We start from the raw sequence: 17,523 nt of genomic DNA, 5'->3' as shown, positions 1-17,523 counted from the left end.
AAAAAAAATTGAAGAAGGCTACCATCATCGAGCTAAAAAAGGTCTTTGGATATGCTTTTAGTATAGGAGTCTAGAGCGTCAACTAAGTTGTGCAAATAAAAAAAAAGTTAAAAAACATGAAAAAAATAGTTTTCTTAGTGCTTTTGTATTTTCGCTTATGATCATGAACTCATATGCCTTTTGAAATTAATAAAAAATTAATTTTATGTTTGGTCAAGTAATTTCTTATTCATACTTGTTTTTTAATCGAAGGTTCCACAACAGAGTTTGGGGTAATTAACATTAGGAGCTTGCCCTAATGGAAGTTATGGATCTACGATTATTTGAAATATTAAAATAAATTAAAATTTGATTTGCTATTCATCATTTTTAATCGGTAGACCATAATTAAAGGCCGGATAAAAATAAATGACCCCACAATTATTAAAATACATTCAGTAATGTTTTTGTAGTTTGGTTGAAGGACAGAAGTGGGAGACTAAAATAATTTAATTAAAAATTCAAGTGAGAAATTACCAATTGAGTTATTTAATATAAAATTGAAATTAATTATTTCAAATTTTAACGTTTATATTTTAGTTAACTTCATTTGTTCATTACCATTAATTTTTTTAAAAAACTAAATATATTTATTTAAATAATTAAATTTTCTAAATTTTTTAATTAGTGATATGCGTCTATAACTATTATAGATTTTAAAAAAATCAAATATATTTATTTAAATAATTAACATTTAAAAAAGTTACATGTGCTGAGATGTGCTTCGGTGGTGATAGCATCGGATTGGATCAAGTAAAATCAACTATGATGGGCAATGGCCCATGGGTGGCAGGTCCAAAAATACAATTCTTTCTCATTTGATATAAGCAATACTAGGCATTCTCCCCGGTTTTGCATGGGAGTTTTTTAAATTTTGGGAGGAGTTTTGAGGTTTTATCATATATAAAATAATATAATTAAACAACTCCTACTATGGAAACTATTTTATAACTTGGGTTTCAAAGGTCATATACACATTTATTACATAAATAATTAGGTGTAATTAATATTTTTTAATTATTAATATTATAAGTAATATAAATAAAAACTTAAATATTAAAAAAAAAATTAAAATAAAGTTACATGCGCTGAGATGTGCTTCGGTGGTGATAGCATCGGATTGGATCAAGAAAATGAAAATCAACTATGATGGGCCATGGCCCATGGGCGGCAGGCCCAAAAATCCAACCCTTTCTCATTTGATATAAACAATATTATCAATTCTAAAAAACAAGGAAAATCAGCGATACCGACTTCAACACCTCAGCGCGACAATTCTTGATTTGAGAACCCGCGAGGACGAGGGATTTCACGAATCCAAAGTGGAAACTTTACAAGGATTTGCATATTTTGAATTGGGTCTCGTACCTCCATGGCTGCTTCGGCGGGCGGTGTCGCTCGTCCGGCCGAGGATCACGTCGAGAAGACGAAGACTCTGATCGGTGCCCTTAGTCTCGTCTCCCGGAACCTCCCTCTCCCTCCTGAGGTATTTGATGCCGTTTCTTCTATCTATCACGATGGAGAAGAAGAAGTTTATGATACGGAGGAGGAGGAGGCTGAGGCGATCGAAGGCAATGACGCTTCGGCTGAGAAGCATAGCGTGAGTCCTGATTTTCAGCGATTTGTTTTGCTTCTTTGTTTGATTGTGTGGGTTTTGGGTTTAGTTATTGCTGAAAAGTTTTTTTTTTTTTGGGTGGTGATTGAAGTCATGTTTTTTCCTTTTTGGTTTTCTGTTTTCGGGATTATAGGTTTCTTCGAAATTCTGTTTGTGTTTGTGTTTGTGTTTGTGTTTGTGTTTTGAAGATTTTTAGATTATTGATGGTTTTTTTTACGGGTATTATTATTAAGATTTTGTTCTTTATGACTAACATTAATTGGGTTTGTTTGATTTTTCTTAAATTGACTCCAATTTCTTGTTTGCAAAATTTATGAGGAGTATCTTTTGCAACAAAGACATGTTTAGAAGACAACTTGGAAAGTTTGCTTTTATGTCTGTATGCATACTTAATGTATTGGAAATTGCTGTAAGGAGGAAGCGATAATTGGATGGAGAAATAGGTTGTTGGATATTGTCCTTGACCGTCTAGGTTGGACCAATTTTGAAACTATAAATGTGCAACAAAAATTGGAATGAATAGATTAGCCATTGATTTGTCATCTTGTAGAGTTGTTGTCGATACTATGTATTATATGCAATTGATAGGCGGTTTGCTCAAATTGTTTAGACTGTGATCTTGTCAAGAATGTAGTAGAACTATTTGTAGTGGCTGAGAATAAGTTTGTTGTATTTAACTAATTGTAACGGTGCAATTAGTGGCAAGTGATCCTTAGTGGTTCAGTTTTCTGTTCCCAGGTTGTAGGGAGGCACAAGTATTTATCTTTATGGAGGGATGAACAAATGCTTAAATTCCAAATCGGCACCTCTTTGAATCGAAGGAAGTTCTGTTTAAGATTACTTATTTTGGGAGGAGACTGTACCCTTAATCCTGAAACAGCCGAACACTCCATTCCCTAAGATGATATGTTTACCTTGATCACTCTCAAGTATATTCAGAGGCCTTGTTTGAGGAATAAACTAATATTCTCTTAAATGGTGTTAGCTTGATCACAGTTAATCCTGACTAACAACCAAATGCCATAGAGGGATAAGGTGAACTGCATCCCACATATCAACCCTGTTTTAAATCAATAGTATGCATATGGCAGCCGTTAATGGGACTACATATTGCATATATGGCCTTAGTTGTGGTTCATAACCAAAATAAATAAATAAATTTAAAAAATAAAAACATAAAAAAATTAAAAAAAGAAGTTGTAGGCATTCATAACAATTATATAAAATTGTAATTAAATTTTGGAAGCAATAAAACATGGTTAAATTAAATAAAGTTATCAAATTATTTTATTTTTGAGTAATTGAACCAGGTCATGCATGCAGTTGCCTAACTGCAAATTTGCTCCGATGTAATATGCAGTGATTCCATATACCTTGGCCTGATATATCATTGTGCTGTATGCATGCAGCTCCTGTGTGTACCACCTTTTAAAAGATGTACCACGTTATTTCTAGCACATATTTTTGGATCCATTAATCTTCATACAAAAAACTGCTAACAAGCCTTATATCCAGAAAGGACCCAATGACGTTTTGCATAAGCCATAATTATCATTGAGTGGGTTTTTTACTTTAACTTGCTAGGCTATAATCATTGTAAAGTCTTGCACAAATCTCATTTTATTCTCACATGGCAATAGACAAATGGTACTTTGAAATCCTTTGAAATCCTTTTTTTAAATGTTTGATTTTCATTTGCTGTTTAAGTACTTTGCAAATTCTACACTGGAATAGGCTTGTTCCTTGTGGTCCATTATTTTCATCATCTTCATCTTTTCAAACTGCATTTAGGACTATGTATATTGTCTTTGCTCACAGTTACCTATTCTTCACAGAGGTGGTGATTGCATTCTTCAGAAATGCATTATTTTCCTGGTTCCTTAATGTAATTTTGCTCAGCTCACTGTATTAATTCCACAAGAACTTGGAGATATTAGAATTTACCAAATTGGCATGTAAGTTCAACACAAGATAGTGACAGTGAAATAATGCCTTACTACTATGAGTGTTTCACATTTGCACATGGACACATTTATACTCTTCATGAAAAGCAAACTATTGCATTCCTTCAGAAAGTTTTTGTATGTTAACAATTCTTTTAGAGTGGGAGAGTAGCGTGGTTTCATCTTTCACTTTTAGCATTTTGCTTTGCAAGTAGTTCATTTGTCATCATGTCATTTAGAATTTGTTAGGTACTTTCTAGCGAAGAGGACCGTAAATTTGTAAGTGGCTATTATTACCACATCTATGAATGGTGAAGAGGACTCATGGGCATGGCATTAATTTTTTTAGTTTATTAAATTGATTTAAAAAATACCAATTTCTGTCATCTCTCCCTGATTTAATTGAAAGATTCAATTCATATTTAACTTTCTTGTCTTAATTTTTCAACTGTTCACATGCAGATTAGTGAAGTTTCAACAAGTGGAGCCTTGATATCCCAGCTTGAAGATGCCCTATTGAAGCAACAACTAAGTTGCTTGTCTGCTTCAGCATTGGAAGAATTAAAGGAAAGCCATTTTCAGAGCCACATTCAGCATCGCCTTGAGGAGCTTGAAGGTTACTGCATTTCTGATGAACATTTATCTTTGTGGTTTGTCTTTTCTTTTGGATGGGTTTGCTGAAGGCCTGAAACTGACATGTTCTTACTGCAATTTGGTCTCTGATGTGCATGTTAAAAATCATATTGCTGGTAAAATATGCTTAGTAGTGGCATACCCAGATGGTTTTGTTAAGGAGCAAATAAGTTAGATTACTTCTACAACTTCCACAATTGTATTAGTCTAATTGTTAAAGTTAATGACCAAACATTAAACGAGCATGTTAAGAATATAAGAAATGACTTTTATCCTTGTTATGCTGTCTTTTTGACTGTTGGATTTGGCTTTCTATCTAATATGGATTGCTGATGATCGGGCTTATGCCCCTAAAATGATATATCTGTTCAGCTCATTCCTGTATATTTTTTTAGTTTAGAATTTTGGCTAACACGGATTTTATCTTTACGATTATTTTATCATTCATTTTCTTCCTTTCCTGTTTATTTTCCTTGAACCTAAGCACTCTAGTAATCACCTGATAGTTTGAGATCTGTATTAACAATTATTCTTTGACACAGTTTTATTGAATGATTTTGATTGGTGGCACTTGGCACAGTAAGAGTCAAGAATCAATAGATTGAATTTGCTTGCTGATTTATATATGTGCAAGTTGGATGGTGAGTAATGTTGTGCAAAAGAGAAGATTATATTTCCATTCAGAAAATTCGTACTCTTATGAAACTATCAAAGATAGCTGGAGATGGTCTTTTTGTTACTTTCTATAATTGTGCTCCATATTTGTTTGCGTCTATGGACATTAGAGTTTTAATATCCTAATATGTGGAGCTGGTCTATGATTATTTTAATTCACGTATATTAATCTTATTTCTGAAATTCTTTAAAAGGTATTTTTTTCCTGTTTATGTCTTAATATGATAGAACTCCTCTAGATCTCTTGTTTTATATGAAACTTGATAGAACTTGACGTGATAGAAATCCTTTAGATCTCTTTTTTATATAAAACTGCCATCCAATTGTTCTATAACTTGCAAAAGTATACTCTACTATTGCATTTTACTCTTTGGCTTGCGAGGACTGTTGAGCTTTGGCCATTCAAGGCAGAGTTTATGCCTGTAATTGCCTAGTCAGTAGATAATTACTGTCTGCATTCATACAAGGATAAAGTACCTATCGGCTATCTCATAGGCCTGCATGATACATAATTAATGTAAGAACCCTGCTTGTTATGAGACAGTCTTTTGATGTTAATGTAAATACTAGATTGGAGATACTCAAGTCAATCTAGAATATCTCATCAAGGTTTCTGTAAACAGCCCTTTTTTTATTATTATTTTTCTGCATTCTACATGTTTCTTTGTCTCTTCAAACCTTTGCTTTTCTGTTTTGGAACAGTTTTGCCATCAAGTCGGGGTGAAGACTTGCAGCAGAAGTGCCTACTTGAATTATATGGTCTTAAGGTAATTTTAGGTCATCGATTGTAAACTATCTTCTTATTTGTATAAGCAAATTTGTGTGTTATGTCCAATTCGCCTTCTATTGATTGGATCTTTTGCCTTTATTTATTTCCTATAAATGCTAGATCAATATTCTTACTTTTCTTTTTGCACTTTATCTGCGAGCACTTTCCGCCACTTGAAATCTTTTTTTTGATGTCTGATAATCATTTGATTACAACTTCATATTTCTGATTATTTAACAGCTTTTATTTTTTTGAAGTATTGGCTGTGCATATGAATAGTGTATATTGTAATTAGTTATTGATTATTACACTACCAAACTACATAGTGAGGTTTAGGGCTTTTTGCTGTCACCTGAATGGCATCATACTTGCTGGTGTGGAGGTTATGAATTTCAGCAAGTACGACAATATTTATAGGCATCCAAACCTGACCCTGGCAGTTTTGATGAGGATCTACATTTTATCCAGCCATGCAGAGCCTGTTCATCCTCCTACTTGTCTATGTCTTAAGCACCTTTGCATTAAGATAATTTGAAAAGGTTTTTATTATGATGCAGTAGTAAAGACTGCCTTACCTTTTGTGTCCATGTCTCATTCTTTGAGTGGAATAATTTGACCTACTGAAAATGTGAGGTATTAATATGAGTGTGTCTGGAAATCTAAATCAGGATAGTTGCAAGTCTGGCATAATTTAAAATTGATATTGTTATCAAAATTTACTACCAGATAGTCTTTTTCACAATGAGCTTGCAGAAAGACATTTGAGAACATGTTTTTGTTATTTGGTTGAATAAAACACACAGATGCCTAACATTCAATTATCTAATAATCTATAATTGTAGCCTTTGGTGAGTAGATATGGAGAGATAGTGGCAGATTCAATGATCATAATTTTTTGTATTTAAACTATTATATATTTTAAATGCAGTTTGTTGTTTTATCAAAATCGAAATCCACCAGATCCTGATGTTGCATTTTGAATAGAGATTTCATTGTTTGAACTGTCATCAAGGTAAGTCAGGGTTCATGCTAATCTGTGTTTGGAAATTTGATTTGTCCAAGAATTTTGAATTTTCATTTACAACTTGTGGAACTTTTGCTATACAATACATGCAAATGCTAAGAGAAATTATAAAGGCAGCCAGTTATCATACATAAAAGGTTACTGCTACCAACTTATGATTCGGAAGACCCTCTAGTTTGTCCCAAGTCATTTAAAAAAAAAAAGACATTACTTTAGCAGCTAGTGAAGTATTGATTTAGAAAACAGGATTAAAAGGTAATAAAGCTTAAAGGAAATGTGAAAGCTAGGTATTTCAAATATATACTTGTGTTTAAAATCTTGCATGACAAATATGCATCTGTAATTAATATGTAACTGTCACGTGAAATCGTAGTTGTATCTGCATTCTTAAAAGAGGGCAACAGATCGGCTTTGTTTTTGTTGACTCAATGTATATGAGTATATCTTTGGACTATTATTTGGTGCCTTGCTTAGGTGTTGGGCTGTTTCTTTGGTTTGGTTTACCTGAATAAGAAAGCAGTTACTTGAAATATTTCATTTGATTAACCCAACTTACTCTTGAATGACTTTGAACTTTAGGATTTATTCAAAAGCGCAAATGTCTTTTAGTTTTATTGGGAAGTCTTATTCTAGATTTCTTTCTCTTTTTCAAAAATTGATGTTATGACTAGCTTGAGGTTTTTCAAATGTAAGATGTTAATATTCCTGTTATGTTTGATGTCACTTGCTAGCAAAACTCATCTTGAACACACTTAGGTTTCTTCTGCGGTAAAACTATGGCAGTTAGCACTATTGCAGTTTAATGGCAGAATGAAAATCCATGAAACTTGTTGTGCTTTTGGTCAATTCTCATTCTCTTTGGAAAATTCAGTTTTGGTTGTAAGGCCCAGATTCCTATCTGTATGGCAAAGTGCGAAAGCTGCCTTATTTTTTTTTTGCAAAATTCCTTTCACTTATGACATTCTTTGCATTAAATCATAAATTAATGTCAATTTTATCTAGATTCTTTTATTTATACTGCTAGAAAAGCTTCTCAGTGACAGCTGCCTTAAAGATCACTTGAGTAAATGGTTATATCATATCAGATTGTTGCTTACTGATTCTTCAATGCATTAATAAACAATGGTAGAGACCGTTGTCTTTTGTTTCTTAAAGTTTTGTTTTCTTTGGTTAGTTTATATTACTTTTATTTTTTGTTCATTTGATTTCGGAGAAAGTCTTATTCATACTGGATGTGTTTGGTTGGGAATGGAGTAAGTTGGATTGAGCATTTTAGTTTGAATTTTGTTGGAGGAAAAACTTTTATTCCCAAGTGGACTCAACTTTGACTTGATTGATACCGGTTAAAAATAGGTTATTCCTAGTTATTCCCCCATCCTCATTAATTTCCTGTTTTGGAATGGTGCTAGCTGCATTTAATGGCATGATTTTGACATTTAAAACAGAGAAAATTTTGGGAGGAACTGAATTAATTCATGCAAGTACATGTTGTGAGGATCAGTGTGCTAAATTTATGTAGAGTGTATTGGGGCTACCTTGTTTTCATGGTAGTGCTCACTTTTACAGGCTATTGGCAAGCTAATTTGTTATGTATTTTAATACTTTTAATATATTGATCAGTTATTGTTTCTTTACGCCTTTTAATGCTTGTAGTATATGGAATTTTTTTTGTTCTTTTCTTTTTGAGTGACTAAGTCACCTGATTTTCTGTTTATGCTTCTTTCTCCATTTCCAGTTGGTAGAGCTGCAGAGGAAGGTGAGATCTGATGTGTGTGCAGAATACTGGCTTCATGAAAAATGTGCCTATCCTGATAGACAATTATTTGACTGGGGAATGCTGCGCTTGAGACACCCTTTTAGCATGTATGGCATTGGAGATGCTTTTGCAATGGAAGGTGATGAGCGCCAACGAAAGAAAAGAGATGCTGAGGTTAATCAATAGTAGCTTTGAGTTATTTTTAGTACCTTTTTAATTTAATTAAAATTTTAGATTATCATTCAATGTTTCTTTGTCATATATTATGGACTTTTTTTAATTTCTTATGTATGATATCTTGGTTGACAGTAATCCTGCTACTCTTGTGTATTCACTTAATTTCTTGGAAATAGATCATTGGCAGTAATTTGTGCTAATCATGTTCAGTCAAATCTAGGACTTAGGAGGTGTTCATTTCGGGGGGAAGTGGGAGAAGTGCCACTTTCCTGAAGTGGGGGAAATGATATTACTTCCAGTACTTCTGGTATTCATTTTTCAGAAAATGAGAATAGAATTGGAGAATTTAGATGTTGGGTGGAATTCTATGAGTTCAAGAAGGACTTTGGAACTAAGGGGAAGTGAGTTTTCATGGATTGGCTCACTTCCTTCTTTTTTAGTAAAAAAATTAATGATGAAGTGGATTTTGTTCTAAATCCACTTCAGACAAATGAACACCAGAAGTGGGGGAAAGTCAAACCACTTCCACCCTTGCCCCGAAATAAACACCCCCTAGCTGCCAAACAAACCCTTTCTTATAGTGATAGTTCTGTGAAGAGTAGAAATTGCACATAGGCCAATCTCTATTGGCCTGACATCAGCTGTTGTACTTTCTTTGCCAACTATGAGCATCTGTTTTTGATAACTCTATATCATGCCATTATACTTTATTTTTTGCTTTCAAGCTTTCCTTGGACATGCATAACGTTTGCTTCTAGTCATATGACTTGCTGCATGGGAAATTTGTCTTACGCAAAAGAAAAACCTTTGGAGTTACTTCCAGTTTTACTGCATTTATCTGCCACTTTTAGGTTTTTGACCACCATTTTTGTTGTCATATGTCATAGAGGCTTTCAAGGCTGGAAGAGGAAGAAAGAAACAGGGTAGAGACTAGAAAGAGGAAATTTTTTGCAGAAATTCTTAATGCTGCTCGTGAATTTCAATTACAAGCACAAGCTGTGTTGAAAAGAAGAAAGCAGAGGAATGATGGAATTCAGGTAGGCTGCATATCTTACTGTTATCTAATATTTTTTTATTACGCGGTACACGAGGGATTTATTAAAAAGGAAATTAATGTGTCTAGTTGCCATGGGGGAATTATTTTGCACACTGTTAATGATATGGAAGTGACAATCTTTTTCTTCTGCTGTTATAAGTGGTGGATAATCAGATTTCTATGCTATAAGTTTATGCAGAATATGTCTTACTAATGCTGTTTGGTATCTGGCTGCTTCTCTTCTCTTCTCTTTCTTCTTCTTCTTCTTCCCCCCGCCCCCACCCTTTTTTTGGTGGGCCATTCGGTGTTTATTTGTTATTTCGTAGTTTATAAAAAAAAAATTTAGTTATCATTTTTGTTATTTAGGCATGGCATGCAAGGCAGAGGCAGCGTGCAACACGTGCTGAAAAATTGAGATTTCAAGCATTGAAAGCTGATGATCAAGAAGCATATATGAGAATGGTTGAGGAGAGCAAGAATGAAAGATTGACTATGCTCCTGGGGAAAACTAATGACCTGCTTGTTTGTCTTGGGGCTGCTGTTCAGCGGCAAAAGGATGCAGAACACACAGTGGGTTTTGAAGCTCTGAAAGAATCTGAGTCTGATGATCATTCTCAAGGATCTTTATCCAAGAGTGAAACTCCTGGAGAAATGTCTCTAGATGATGATTCTGTCCAGAAAGTGAAAGCAAATGATTTGCTTGAAGGACAACGACAATATAATTCAGCTGTCCATTCCATTCAAGAAAAGGTGAATTTCAAATTCTCAGGTTTCTTCTTGATATCACGCTTGCACTCTTTTTTACTTAGCAATTTCCTGAGCTGATAATTTCCTGAGCTGATGTAGTTCCTTTGAGCAAAGCTTTTGAACTACAACCATAATAAAACTAGATCATTTTTAGCTGCATTTTTTTCTCCTTTGCATAGTATATATTTTTTATGCTGCATTTGTTCATAAAGTCTGAGAATTAATATATCTTGGAGGCATGAGGTGCCCTTAATTAAATAAGACCGATATACTTTTCAATACAAACTTCATTGTGTAGCTCATATTGAGTGGTGTCATTATACACAGATACTTATCAAAAGGATCATTCTGAATTTAAAATGGACTTGCTTGAAGAATTTCATTTACTGCTATCTCATGATGAATTGTATTGTCTAGCTAAGAGGAGGCAACCTCAACGCAAATTGACTTGCCTGTATGTTGTGCTTGTGTCTGTGTTTAATTATCGTTATTCTTTATTGCTAAGTGATTTAGGTATACATGATTATCAAATAATTCTGTCAGCTAAATGGTACTTGATTTTCCAAATCGAATGGTGCTTGGATGACTTATGCATTCAACTGGTCTGTAAATTCTTCATGTTTCTCATGAGAAGTTTCTGTTATGCTTCTGTAATCATTCCATCGATTAACTTGGTGGACTTTTTTGTTTGCATGTTAATTCTTAATTTTCTGGATGAAGATGTCAATTTTTCTGTTGCCATTCTTTATCTCTTAACTTGGTTCATTTAGCTGATGGATGTAATCTTTATTGTGGATAAGTTAAATATAAATGAGTCTGAAATTTGTAGGTAACAGAGCAGCCGTTAATGCTTCAGGGTGGGGAACTAAGGCCTTATCAATTAGAAGGTCTTCAATGGATGCTTTCGTTGTTTAACAATAATCTGAATGGTATTCTAGCTGATGAGATGGGACTGGGAAAGACGATTCAGACGATAGCCTTAATTGCGTATCTAATGGAGAACAAGGGTGTAAATGGGCCCCATTTGATTGTTGCTCCAAAAGCAGTCTTGCCAAATTGGCTTAATGAATTCTCCACTTGGGCACCTAGGTTTAATTTTTAAATCTAAATATTTATTTATTTATTCTATTCCTTAATTCTCATTTAGTTTATTTTATAATGTCTTCAGTATCATAGCGGTCTTATATGATGGACGATTAGATGAAAGAAAGGCAATGAGAGAAGAGTATTCTGGAGAAGGAAAATTTAATGTGATGATCACACACTATGATCTGATAATGAGGGACAAAGCATTCCTAAAGAAGATTCATTGGTACTACATGATTGTTGATGAAGGGCATCGCTTGAAGAACCATGAATGTGCTCTTGCACGCACTCTTGTGTCTGGGTATGTTGTCCATGAATTTAATTTGTTAATTTTGGATTATTCTTCATGCTTCAATCTATACTTCAATGAGTTTAGGTATGACTATCTGCAGTTGATATTAATTTAAATTAATTTTCAGATTATTGTTTATTTTTTCTTTTTATATATCAAAATGACAATGTTGTTTTTAATTAGTAAAAAAGCAATTCTTTTAGCATGATTTGAGAAGGGCAGTAAAATTTTATGCTATGAGATTTGGCAAATCAGCAGTTAACAAATCGTCTTGTGTATAGTGGTAAGTAAGTATTAATGGGGTAGATTGACTAGTTCTATTAAGTTTAGCTCTTTCTTTAATCCCTTGGATTTATGATGACTTTTTGTTGGAATACCTAAGACATGATTTAGCGAGTTCACAATTCGGGCTAGATCATTGTTCTCAACAAAGATAGTTAGGTTCACTTATTTTTCATGCAAAATAAGGGTAAAGTGTTATTAGAACAAGGGAGAGGGGAAGAGCAACAAGGAAATGAGTCTATGTTTAAGGAATTTAGGTATAAATGAAGGGGACATCTACTTTCATGATTAATTTGTTGTGTTAATGTTCAAATGGTAATTCTTAATTTTTGCCACATTCCCTTTTTGATGATGCTAATATAACAAGAGTTTTGCATATAACTAGTTGCAATATGGCTGCTTTAACTAATCAGCATCAAGTTAAATTAATTTTTTTCTTTTTCTTTTTCCCTTCATTTTGACTTCTGATGGTGCACACAAATAAACTGGTTGAGAAATGTTTTACAAATCAGTATTATTTTGAAAATGCCTTATAGCAACCTAATTTTGGGTTATCAATATATTAGTTTTGCCCACTGGGATTCACATTCTTCGATGTTTTCTGCATGTAAATTTCTAAAGGCTCTGTTACAGAGCTTATGCAACACAATTGATCTGCAAGATTTTGGTGTTAATTTTAGTTGCTCATTTGTTTTCCGTTTTCTTTTTACCTTTTATATCTTGTCAAAGGTTTCAAATCTATGCTGTTCAATTAATGAGCCTAATGCGAATTGTTAACATGGTACATATTAACAATTATGCTATGCTATGGTTTCTCTTTTTTTTCCTATCTTTTGGTTAAACGATTTTGCTATGCTTGTAATCATTATGCGGTACTTCTTACTTTTGTGCACTGCATCTGGGCGTTCTATTCTTTATAATTCTTTGGAGCATTGGCTTTTCTTTTTTATAATTTTTTCTTTAACACTCTTTATAGTTAATGGAAATATGGCTCTTATATTGACACCATTATATGCTAGTTTTATTAGCGTTATGCCCATCAGGAGCTTTTTTGTCCATCTTTAATGCCATTTTCTCATTTCTTAGTATAGTAGTCAATTTAGCATTATATGGTTTTTTGGGCCGTTAATTCTCACTAAATAATGTTTTATGTTTGAATCACTATCAGTTCATGCCTTAATGCCTCATTAAATAGACCTTAAGCATGCCAACCGTATTCCAAACACATGAGTGTTTTTTGTCTGTTGAAATATGTATTATTTCTTCTTTTGGCTCATATTGAACTAATGGTTTTTCTTAGATCTGACATTCCAGTGGCAAGTTCATCTTAAGCACATGTTCTCTTTTCACTTTGTGTGCATCACTTTCTTTGCTTGCAAACTTTATGCTATTGCTCTTATGGGCTGCTGGACGTAGTAGCATACCATGCTCATCCTGTCATTTCTAAAAACTTCTCTGGACAGTGTGATCTGAGCTTCACTCACTTTTGGTTTCTTGACTGCTTTCATGATCTTGATATTAGCTAGCCACATGATAGATTTTTTCTTTTAATAGAAGTGTCTGACTGGGACTCTCAATGTTTGCAGCTATCGGATAAGACGTAGACTTCTGTTGACTGGCACTCCAATTCAGAATAGCTTACAAGAGCTTTGGGCATTGCTTAATTTTCTTCTCCCAAGCATTTTTAATTCAGTTCAAAATTTCGAGGAATGGTTTAATGCACCATTTGCAGATAAATGTGAGGTTTCTCTGACAGATGAGGAAGAGCTGCTCATTATTCGTCGACTGCATCATGTGAACATAAAATATTTCTAATTTCAATTTCGTCTACTTATTGTTTCATTGTTATTTATGTTCTTTTCTTATTCAGGTTATTAGACCTTTTCTTTTGAGGAGAAAGAAGGACGAAGTTGAAAAATTTCTTCCTGGGAAAACACAAGTCATCCTCAAATGTGATTTGTCTGCCTGGCAAAAGGCATACTACCAGCAGGTTACAGACATTGGAAGGGTTGGGTTGGACTCTGGTAAGACTAAAGCCCAGTCACTAAACCTCTTTCTTCCCATGCTTAAAACTGGTAGTTATTACAACTGAACAACATGGAAAGAAATCAGTCTTTTAAGTTTTGATTTCCCATTCTCATGCTTGTTACCAACATATGAAACTGGAATGCCTTTATAAGGAAATTCCCATAAGGAAATTCCCTGTGAGAATGAAAAAAACACTTATTTATTTATTTATTTTGATAAGTTTTAATCTACTACTTTTCTTTATTTTGTTGTTCTTTTTCCAAATTTTTCTCTATATTTTGGCTGAAATTTACTAATTGTCCGTGAGGAGAAGGCCTTGCCCATTGATAGCTGTATGAACTTAAATGCATTTCCATTTTTCAATATCCTCTTTGTTTTGCTGAAGGATCAAAAACTTTCTTTGTGTAGGAACTGGAAAATCTAAGAGCCTCCAGAATTTATCAATGCAGCTCCGGAAGTGTTGTAATCATCCATACTTGTTTGTTGGGGAGTATAATATGTGGCAGAAAGACCAGATTGTTAGGGCATCTGGTAAATTTGAACTGCTTGACCGCCTGCTTCCCAAACTCCAGAAATCTGGTCATAGGGTTCTGCTTTTCTCTCAGATGACGCGACTCATTGACATTCTTGAGATTTATCTGCAGTTGCATGATTTTAAATATCTTAGGCTTGATGGCTCAACCAAGACTGAAGAACGGGGGTCCTTGTTAAAGCAGTTTAATGCACCTGATTCGCCTTACTTCATGTTTCTTTTGAGCACCCGAGCTGGAGGTCTAGGATTAAATTTGCAGACAGCAGATACAGTAATAATATTTGACAGTGATTGGAATCCACAGATGGACCAGCAGGCAGAGGATCGTGCTCACCGCATTGGACAGAAGAAGGAAGTTCGCGTCTTTGTTTTGGTTAGTGTTGGATCAATAGAAGAGGAAATTTTGGAACGGGCAAAGCAGAAAATGGGAATTGATGCCAAGGTCATCCAGGCTGGGTTGTTCAATACTACCTCCACAGGTTGTCTCCTCTATCTATTAAGCAAATCCCATTGATTTTTAAGTTCTCTTTTCTTAGGAAAAATTATCCAATTGAACATCATGTAAAACACTTATCCTTTTCTTGGCAGCTTATTTAGCTTATTTTCTAAATGTTTCTTCCCGTGGTTGGTGTTCACAGCTCAGGACAGGCGGGAAATGTTGCAAGAGATCATGAGGAGAGGAACAAGCTCCCTGGGAACGGATGTGCCAAGTGAGCGGGAGATAAATCGCCTTGCAGCCCGTACTGAAGAGGAGTTCTGGTTGTTTGAGAAAATGGATGAAGAGAGGCGGAAAAGGGAGAGATATATGTCAAGACTAATGGAAGAGAGTGAGGTGCCTGATTGGGTCTATGCTCAAAGTAATGAAGAAAAAAGTAAAAAAAGCCTCGAGGCGGATTCTCAAAGCAATCAACTCTTGGGAAAGAGACGCCGAAAAGAGGTGATTTATGCAGATTTACTTAGTGATGTGCAGTGGATGAAAGCTGTAGAGGGTGGAGAAGACTTGTCAAAGATCAGTGCTCGAGAAAAGAAGAGATCAGGTCACTCTGAAACATATGAATCAGCTTCCGAGAACATGGGGATGGCCCGCAATTCTCATGAGCAAAATAACAGTAGCAGGCTATCAACAAGTGAGGAATACAGTGAGGACATGGTGGGTAGAACACCGAGAAAACTTAGGTCTGGTTCTTTGCAAGCAAATAAAGACGAAGGTGAAGGTGATAGCAGCAGTTGGCAGGATAAAGTCACCTGGAAACCTCACAAGAGAAAACGGTCGAGTATGACGCTCCCAGGTCTGCATTAGTTCTCCCGGTGTTCATTACTTTCTGTTTACAGCATCCTCAGAGGATAGATACCCTGACCTGACCAACTATTTACTGAATCCTCGGAAGATACAAGTACCTCTTACCAACATGTATTGTAGATATTGCTGGCATTCAGGGGATTTATGTTGTAAGCTTCTGCTATAATTTCTAATCTAGACTTATCAATCATTATATTTTTTTTTTACTTTTAATACTAGCTTCCAATTGTTCTCAGTAGTGTTCTGCAAGTTTTGGTAAGCACTTGTTTTTCCTGTTATATGAGCATCTATCAGAATTAATTTGTGTTTGATATTACTTTATAAACTCCACAAAATGTGCACTGTCTGAATTTGTGTTTTTGGTATAGCATTAGTAAATCCTCACAATATTGACTGAAATCTTAAATCTTCTGTGACTTCATCATGAATTCTATTCTTTTCATATGTGACTATTATTAGTCATTTTATATTTTTTTGCTTTTTAATTCAAAAATCAATCTGAATATCATTTATTTATTTTGGACTACATAGATATATATAGAATATTGTTTAGGAAAAGTGTTTATTCTCCGAACATGCCAGTGGATAAGAACTGAGCTTGGCTTGTAGAACAAGTAGGTAATTGATTCCTTTTTCCTCTTCAGCTTAAGCCCAAAGCAACCATAAAAAACATTCCAAGTTCCACTATATATAAGAACACATGCTCATAACAAAATCTTCAATTGAACTCCATGGCACCCCCTCAACCAAATGCTGGCATTGACATCCTAGCCCATGTTTTCAGCATGATGGAGGCTTTCAGAGCCTTTGATTCAGACAATGATGGACAAATCACTGTGGATGAACTTGGTGGGATCATGTCATCCCTTGGCTACAACCCAAGCAGGCAAGAGATTGTGGATATGATGAGAAGAGGTGATACTGATGGAGATGGTCTTTTGAGCATTGAGGAGTTCTTGGATGTTAATACAAGGGAGCTGAGTCTTGGGTCCTTGGCTGGGTCTCTCAGTGCTGCCCTCCCAGCTCTCAGTTTCCAAAGTGGTGATTATGAGATTACTGGGGAAGAGCTTTTTGAAGTACTAGGAGAATTTGGGAATCTGAGCTTGGAGCAGTGCTTGGAGATTGCAGCATCTATGGATGGTGATGGGGATGGGGCTGTTAACTTGGAGGATTTTAGACTTGTGGTTAATGCTCTTCTTTAGTGCATTAATGATTTCTTACTCTGCCATGTAATAAGCAGAAATGAAAATAAATAAATAAATAAATAAATAAATAAATAAATAAAACTTTATGGCTTGGATTGTGCTTGTTGAAGAACTAGAAAAGTTGAGCTAATCTAACTCTGCTTGGCATGTGACTATTCATGGGTGTTGATTTGGGAGTATAAACTCTTTTTTACGATATTTAAAATTTTAAATAAATATATTTAATAGTTAATTTTTTAAAAATATTATTAATATAAATAAACAATTATCATTAGTTTTTAAAAAAAGTTTTTAATGTAAAATTAGATATTAATATTAATGAATTACATAAAATTAAAATTTTATTTTGGTCTCATCTATATTTTTTTCTCTGCAGGTTTATTC

General features: G+C 34.3%; 2 protein-coding genes across 2 annotated transcripts; both read left to right on the top strand.

Annotated features, from left to right (window-relative positions):
- Positions 1-1,282: 1,282 nt before the first annotated feature.
- LOC120282047 (probable ATP-dependent DNA helicase CHR12) lies at positions 1,283-16,245 on the top strand. Its single transcript, XM_039288769.1, has 12 exons — positions 1,283-1,639; positions 4,060-4,213; positions 5,608-5,672; positions 8,434-8,628; positions 9,519-9,668; positions 10,034-10,417; positions 11,244-11,503; positions 11,583-11,801; positions 13,661-13,868; positions 13,945-14,098; positions 14,511-15,113; positions 15,273-16,245. The coding sequence occupies exons 1-12, from the start codon at positions 1,412-1,414 to the stop codon at positions 15,932-15,934; spliced, it is 3,282 nt and encodes a 1,093-aa protein (XP_039144703.1). The 5' UTR covers positions 1,283-1,411; the 3' UTR covers positions 15,935-16,245.
- Positions 16,246-16,643: 398 nt separating this feature from the next.
- Positions 16,644-17,230, top strand: LOC120282398 (probable calcium-binding protein CML29). The gene has a single exon (XM_039289204.1). It carries the CDS (start codon positions 16,666-16,668, stop codon positions 17,134-17,136), a length of 471 nt encoding a protein of 156 aa, XP_039145138.1. The 5' UTR covers positions 16,644-16,665; the 3' UTR covers positions 17,137-17,230.
- Positions 17,231-17,523: the final 293 nt, after the last annotated feature.

This window comes from Dioscorea cayenensis, chromosome 18 (genome assembly GCF_009730915.1).
Source record: "Dioscorea cayenensis subsp. rotundata cultivar TDr96_F1 chromosome 18, TDr96_F1_v2_PseudoChromosome.rev07_lg8_w22 25.fasta, whole genome shotgun sequence".
Lineage (NCBI taxonomy): Eukaryota > Viridiplantae > Streptophyta > Magnoliopsida > Dioscoreales > Dioscoreaceae > Dioscorea > Dioscorea cayenensis.
Note: the sequence above shows the minus strand (reverse complement) of the source record. Positions and strands in the feature narration are given on the sequence as shown.

Excerpts from the sequence above, each read along its gene's own strand:
- LOC120282047 (XM_039288769.1), top strand. The coding sequence starts at position 1,412 with ATGGCTGCTTCGGCGGGCGGTGTCGCTCGTCCGGCCGAGGATCACGTC. Across the intron at positions 5,673-8,433 it reads TTGAATTATATGGTCTTAAG|TTGGTAGAGCTGCAGAGGAA; the intron begins GTAATTTTAGGT and ends CTCCATTTCCAG. Across the intron at positions 11,504-11,582 it reads TTCTCCACTTGGGCACCTAG|TATCATAGCGGTCTTATATG; the intron begins GTTTAATTTTTA and ends TAATGTCTTCAG.
- LOC120282398 (XM_039289204.1), top strand. The coding sequence starts at position 16,666 with ATGGCACCCCCTCAACCAAATGCTGGCATTGACATCCTAGCCCATGTT.